Source organism: Physeter macrocephalus, chromosome 13, assembly GCF_002837175.3.
Source record: "Physeter macrocephalus isolate SW-GA chromosome 13, ASM283717v5, whole genome shotgun sequence".
NCBI classification, from domain to species: domain Eukaryota; kingdom Metazoa; phylum Chordata; class Mammalia; order Artiodactyla; family Physeteridae; genus Physeter; species Physeter macrocephalus.
This window is the reverse complement of record NC_041226.1, coordinates 18,653,279-18,660,899: the sequence shown is the minus strand read 5'-3', so window position 1 is coordinate 18,660,899 and position 7,621 is coordinate 18,653,279. Positions and strand designations below refer to the sequence as shown.

The following is a 7,621-nucleotide window of genomic DNA, read 5'->3' as shown; positions in this document are numbered from 1 at the left end:
TTTTTTTTTTGTGGTATGCGGGCCTCCCTCTGTTGTGGCCTCTCCCGTTGCGAGGCACAGGCTCCGGACGCGCAGGCTCAGCGGCCATGGCTCACGGGCCCAGCCGCTCCGCGGCATGTGGGATCCTCCCAGACCGGGGCGCGAACCCGGGTGCCCTGCATCGGCAGGCGGACGCGCAACCACTGCGCCACCAGGGAAGCCCCCTCTTTCCTCTTTTAAAGTCTTATTCCTACTTCTTTCTTTTTCTACCACGGCAAACTCTGAAATATCAATTTCACATATAACTCACCTGATGTGACTGGGGAATGCAGTAAAAGGGAAGAAAAGTTTTCAATGTTTGAGGGTTTAAAAAACCCCACACTTCCTTTTTTCTTTTTTTACTTTTTTGGATGGAGGGTTCATGAGACTAAGACCACACAATGGTATGTAAATTTGTTATTCCTACCTAATTAGTTAATTGAGATGGGAGCATCAATTTAATCCAGTGACTGTGTGTCAGTATCTCTCTAGGCGAAAAAAAAGTGTGTCAATGGAAATCCAAGCTTCTCTACACTCCAGATTTCTCCCCATCTCCTCACCTCCTCCAGCCTCCACATCTTTCCCAAGCATAGTTATGTACCAACCTCAAGAACACCACTTGGGCAATGTTCGCTAGGGACCAAAAGTATATGAACAATCCTATATTGTGTAAACACCCATTCTTTGGGGAATGCTCTGCCTTCCCTCTAGAGCAGCCATTGATCTCCCATCTTATCGATACCTGTGCAGCCATGTAAGATTGGCCTGGGGAAGCTGCAGCACTCCCTGTTCTAGAAAGGTCTCCTGCAGATTCTGCAAATCTCTAGGATCACATAATTTCACCTGTGTTTTAGTATTATACTTCTTATGGTCTTCTCAATATTTAATAAATTATTTTTAAAAATAGTAACAAAAGATAACCAAGGTAGACTTACATGTGCTAACATGGAGAAATCACTGCAACACTGTTAAATGAAATGTTACAGACATCACAATTACATTAAAAAAAAGACCTAACCAAACAAAAGTAAATAATAAAATATCTGTCTGCTCCAAATATGTGAGTATATTATAGAAATATCACTGTAAAAATGTACATCAAACTGTGGATTCTGATTATCTCTGAGGGGAGTAGTGATTTGGAGGGTGAGCTTAGGAATTTCACCTTGTAGACTTTAATGTTGTTTGACGCTCATATGGAAAAATATATTCATCATAACTTATATAATGATTTTTAATAAAAAGAAGAGAATTGAAGTAAACACTCTGTTGCTTGCTGCCCAGAGTGACAGTAATTCATCTGGGAAATGTAGTAAAGTCTCAAGTGCTGATCTGAGTTTCTGAGACGTGACCATCCGAGCTCCTTCCTAACCAAGTGGTTTTTTTCCTGTCAACTAAAAATACACTATCCAGTTCAGGAAATGTGGCTGACTGAATAGCAGCTGCCGCTGAGGACCTACTTTGCATATTAAAACAACCCTGGAAGATAGCAAAACCTCCCTATCATCAGTTCCTGTTTTGAGGCACGGCTGGAGCTCATCACACACGTCTGTCTTGGCCTTCACATTATCCTTCCTGCATATTTTCAGGAGACAGTCTCTGGCCACTGTTTCTTTTCCCCTCAGTGTCAGGAAACTTACTGCAAATATTGTAAAAGCAGAAGCTGAAGGAGCTTCAGTGCAAAGCTAACACTCTTCAGATCTTTCTTACACTGTTTCAGAAAGCAGATCATCCACTGCTGTTTCCTTTTCATGTGTTTTTTTTAAAGGACAAAGATCAGCTGCCAAGATACTATTTATGTTCAGAGTGAGAGAGAGAGAGAGTCAAAAGAGACAGGCACAAAAATTTCCCCCAACTCTGCCATGTTCTTTCTTTCTCAGTTATAAAGAGATGGTGTTTCCAATAAAATGGAAACTAGAAACAGTGAAAAGTTCTGGAAGATGAGCTGTGCTGTAAATGTAAAACACAAGCCAGTTAAAGTGATAATAACTCAAAGTACAATTTGTAATGCAAAATAAAGACATTTAAAAAGAGTCTGCAATACTATATTCTATATCTAATTCTGTTACATGATGTCCTAGTCTCCATATACATGAATAATGTTGACCTCTTCCATTCATATGGCATGCAGATGCATTTTGAAAGGTTTTTAAAAAAATAATGTGATAGACTACAGAGCACTGCTCATAGCTGCTCAGTAAAAATTGCACTGTAACTACAGAATATTAGAGCTGAACAAAATTTAGAGATGACCTAGTCCAACCTCCTTGCTTTACAGATGAGAAAACTGAGGTTCAGAAAGATTAAATAACTTACCCAAGGTAACACAGATAGAAAGTAGCAGATCTGGGGCTAGAATCCAGATCTCCTCGTTCTTCAACCTGCCTTCTTCCTTAATACATGATGGTGCCTCACTAATCCAGCCTCGCTATCCTGCCCTGTCTCTCATTTGCAAGATAGCAAGCAAGAATTACTGCGGCATTTCCACTGATTTCTTATCTTTGGACTCGATGACCAGGCTACACAAGCAACCAAGTGTGAGCACCTGGGACATGCCCGCTGGCACACACACACGTGTGCACACACACACATTGTTAACTCATGTTAAAGACGATCTTGGAAGAAAGCACGTGTGTAAGAAGACAACCCTCTACCATGGAATGCTGGGGAAATGCAGTCGACACTGTTGCCCACCCAACACTATTCCCACTTTCTTCTCACTAAGAATAGGGCAACTTTGTTCAGCTATCGAGAGACAGAGACAGTACGCTCAGAGGTGAACCCTGCCTGGCCAAACCAATTCATTTCATTCTCTTGGACAATGAGATATCAGATAAAATTGACTGGGAGGCTTTAGGGGAATATTTCCTTCCTGATAAAATAAATACACACACACATGCACACAAACACACGAGAAGACTGCCACCTTTCCCTTCTTCCTGCTTTTGAATTCGGTTGTGTGAGGATGAGAAGCTTGGTGTTGCTGCACCGAGGAAAGGAAACATCACCCACAAGTTGACGCCAAAGCAGAAGTGAGGAAAGAGATTGGCTCCTGGATGACACTGCTGAGCTGCCGAACCAACCTGGGACCGCCTCCCCCCTTACCTACGGTCGAGTGAGATCATAAGAAAACCTAGCTTCAGCCACTTGCAGCTGAAAGCATAGTTACTTTGCCTCTCTGAACCCCACCTCAGCTTTTTCTTAATAAAATGGTGATAACGATACCTACCTGGCACAGTGGTCAAGAGGAGGAAATGAGATCATTAAACGCCTAACATAAAGAACCCAGTAAATGGTGCCTACCAGTACCATTACCATTATCATCATTACATCAAAATCCTCAACTGTGGGAATGTTTCCTCTATTCCCCAATCTCTGCGGCACCCGGAAGCTTTTCCCTACAACAGTGTCTGGGGACAGTACATCCAGCTACCGCCTCCTCTCTGAAGGCTGAGGAACTCAAAGCATGGGTGCTTTGAGCCTGGGAGCTGGAGGGCTGGACAGTCTGTAAAAGAAAAAAAGAAAAAGAAAAATCCAACTTGTAAAATCAAGGCGTAACTCATAGTGTAACATGATGACATATTGTAAGATCTGAGCAAGCCATAAAGCGGTCATTTCTTCCGTCCTAGAAATACCAACTCTGGCAATTTAGCCAATGGAAATAATCCAAACGAAGAGAAAAACTTTATTCACAAAATCTTTAATTCAGCATTATTTTAGAAGTCATAGTATTTCTCCTTGATGTAATATAGTTATGAAGCCAACACAAAAGTTTTTATTGGAGACTATGTAGGGGTAAGGCTGTGTAATTTTCTATATAGACTTAAATGAAATAAATCAGAAGACAGACGTGTATGTACACTCTGGTTACACCCACGTGGAACAGCTATAATTAGGCCGGACTATAACTGGCAAACCGATTATTAAGTGCAACGGAACACAAGAAATAAGGGGGCTGTGGATTGTTGAAGAAACACTGGCCAAAAAAGGGAGGAAAGATGAGAAAATATGACAGTGATAGTAGTGGGGCACACAAAGGGCATTTGTTTTCTCTCCACTAAGGCCATTAGATGGATTTCAAAATAATCCAGGCGGCTGAGCCCAGAGCTGAAGGCGCGGGCAGCAGAGATGCAGATGTGGGCCTGCAGCTGTGCTCTGGGAAGGCCTCCCATCAGGAGCCCCAGGCCTAGGACACTCCACGCAGGCACTGGGGAAGATGTACCAGGAAGTCAGCCCAGCTCTTCAGACGCTGTGAGGGAGGCACAGAGCATCCCAAACCCAGGATTTAGGGAACACAGGGAAGCAGCTTCCACATGCCATTTGCAGAATCAATATTTCTTGTAGAATGTTTCCTATTGATTCACCCTCTGTTAGGAGAGCCTCATTTGTAGTTAAAGTACTAGAAAAGCATAGGCAGACAGAGTTCTGTGTTCTGGGAAGATCTGTGGAGGGCAATATACCAGCAATATTCCATGAAAGCAATTGCCTAGGAAAAGCATGGAAAGGCATAGAGCTATCACAGATATCTGTTTAAAAGGTATATGAAAAAATAAAAATAGTTATATATTATAAATATAAATATCTTTGCAATTAGTGTCTACTGTACCTTATGCCTGATTTAGATCTTCATACACAAACATTCCCACCTACGATGAATGTGGAGTTTTAGGGTGGTTGACTTGCTCCTGCGCCTGTCCCCTGTGCAATACTGAGCATATGGTGGGACAGTGTTCTGCTCCAAAGTGGCCCATAGGACACGGTAGAAGCCAGGATCCACGAGCGTGAGACTGCACACTGCCTTGAAGGAACAGACTTCACTGATCAGACAGCAAGAAGCTGTACCCTCTGGCTGTCACCATGTGTAACTTCCGATGTGGGGTCCCCCATTGTCATTCCACCTGGCTCCCCCATGACTGGTCCTCACTCATCCTTTCCTCTATCCAACTATCTCCTCCTATGGGAGGGGCCCCAAACAGCAACTCACCTCTTGTTTTACATAACACATATTTTACAATGTCCAATATTTTAAAATCAAGAAATGAAAATCAGAAATAATAGAATCTACCTGCCCACATGGTCTTGAAAGAAAATCAATATAATGCTTTAACTAAAAGATAAGGAATAAATGAAAGGAAGGTAAATGTAGTAAGAGTATCTCTGTTTCCATCATAAGTGCTTAGGCACAATCACAGCATCTAAACATAGAAATAATGTGGCCTCCTTCCCTGGTGGTGCAGTGGTTAAGAATCCTCCTGCTAGTGCAGGGGACATGGGTTCAAGCCCTGCTCCGGGAAGATCCCACATGCCGCGGAGCAACTAAGCCCGTGCGCCACAACTACTGAGCCTGAACTCTAGAGCCCGCGAGCCACAACTACTGAAGCCCGCGCACCTAGAGCCCGTGCTGCGCAACAAGAGAAGCCACCGCGATGAAAAGCCTGCGCACCACAACGAAGAATAGTAGCCCCCGCTCGCCACTAGAGAAAGCCCGCACGCAGCAACGAAGAACCAATGTGGCCAAAAATAAATTAATTAAAAATAAAAAAAAATTTTTTAAAGAAATACTGTGGCCTCACTGGCACCTGATAACAGCATTTTCCTGTGTCTCATCAGCAACTTAAATGCCGCAGGCATTGCTGCTGTCAGAGATGTGATTTTTGAAAATGGTGAACAGCTCACGCTAAAACTCCAAACAAAACGAAGTGCAAGCTTTCCTCAGTTTACAGAGTACTGCCATCTCTGGAAAACGTCGTGTACATGAAACGATGCAGAAAATTGTCTGGCTTTACATATAAAACAAAATTAGGTTCTGGGATCAGATAATTTTTACAAATAGTGGGCTTTTAAAAACGACAGAAATGTCTGGGGCATTCGAAAGCTGAATTCAAATTCAAGAAACATTCTTTCTTGGGCAGAATTTTCCTGGGCACTGTAGCACGTCTAGCATCTCTGGTCCCCACACACTGAATGCCAGCAGCGTGCACTCACCAAACTTTCCAAGTGCTGCCACTGAAAGTCACTGGTCTCAGTTTATCCGTCGACCTTGTGCTCTCTGCCCACTTTCTCCGAGCCTGGGGAAAGCCTACCCATGGCCATACCTACCTGTAATGCACTGCTTAGGGCTCCACAGGAGTGCCTAATAAAGGATAGTCACAGATGGAGTTAAATGTCTGTGAGAATTTCCACTTTTAGCATGGTTGGAGTGTTGATTCCCACCACAATACCCCACAAAGACCGCTTTCACATGCCCCTCACATCACCCACTGGGGGGGGGGGGCTGCTGGCTGCAACCCCTCCCTGTCTCTCCCGCTGACCCTTGACAGAGCCGATGCCTAAGAAAGTGATTAAGAAAAGATTTACTCAAGAGATTAAATGCCTCAGAGTATGTTACCATTTGGGGAAAGAAAGAAAGGAAAATCATGAGAAACTAATGTATCATACTTGCTTACATGTACACAGACTGTCTCTGGGAAAATATCTAAGAAGCCGATGATGTGGGTTTCTTTTCCCAGGAAAGCACCTGCATGGCAGGAGGACAGGGGTGAGAGGGAAACTTCCTTGACACTCGACCCTTTTGTACCTTTTGAATTTTGTATGGAGAGCTTGAAAATACAAATGAATAAAACCTGATCTTCGAAAGATGCAGTCCTTGGAAACCAGTTACTTACCTGGGTATTGCCAAGTTGAGAAAGTGAGAGACTAGAGAAAGATGAGGCTGTAACAGACAGACAGAAAGCCAGGGTCCCCCATGCAGCCCAGGAAAAGGACAGCTGGAAGGAGGAATTTGTCAGCGTTTCTCCAGCACTTTCCAGAGGAACAAACCTCTGATTCTAGCACTTTCTCCCTTTGAACCTAACTGTAGAGAGGAGAAAAGAAAGCCGTAACCAGGCTCTGTTCCATGATAAACAACCCCTTAAAATCCACCAACTTTCCATTGTTTCCAAACAGCCTGTTCGGACACAGCTTCCACGGTTGATGTATTCACCTGTGCATCCGCCACGTCTCCCCTCCTCCCACACCTTCTCCAGGTGTGCTGCACGGAAAACTGGTCCCTGATCTTGGGCCGAATAGATCCCATTGGAAATGTAAGAAATAGCATTATGGCCTATAAATAATTTCTTTGTGAGTGCAGAGAGTATGCCTTGATCCTCCGGGCCTGAATATCTGCCCAAGAATTGGCAAAAATAGATTTCTAAACTTATTCTCTGAACCATGGGGCGCTATCCAGTGGCCACCATGGGAAGTCCTAAGTTCTAGGGACAGTAGAGGTGGGGCCCAAGACCCTTGTCTCTCCTGGTATCAGTGAGCCCAGCAGAGACACCCGTCTTTATTATAGTTCTAGAAGCTGCAGTCACAGGCTTACAGAGCTGCATGTCCCTCTCCAACCACGCCTCTGCTTCTGATGGCTCCCCTTTCCTTATTTCACAGTACTAACCTGGGACTAGGTACCTGATGTGAGTACTTAGTGATGTGCCTTAACTTATGTAATCCTCCCAATAACCCTTCAAGTTAGGTACCATATTATTATCATCATCTCCATTTTACAGATAAAGAAACGGAGGCACAGAGAAATTCAGGAACATGCATGAGGTGACACAGCAAATAA

General features: G+C 43.7%; 1 protein-coding gene across 1 annotated transcript in view; it reads right to left on the bottom strand.

Annotated features, from left to right (window-relative positions):
- Positions 1-3,456: 3,456 nt before the first annotated feature.
- EBPL (EBP like) overlaps positions 3,457-7,621 on the bottom strand; it is an 84,105-nt gene continuing 79,940 nt past the window's right edge. Inside the window, exon 4 of the mRNA XM_024126022.3 lies at positions 3,457-3,523. Coding sequence (XP_023981790.1) covers positions 3,478-3,523 — 46 coding nt within the window. The 3' untranslated portion in view covers positions 3,457-3,477. The remainder of the gene's footprint in view (positions 3,524-7,621) is intronic.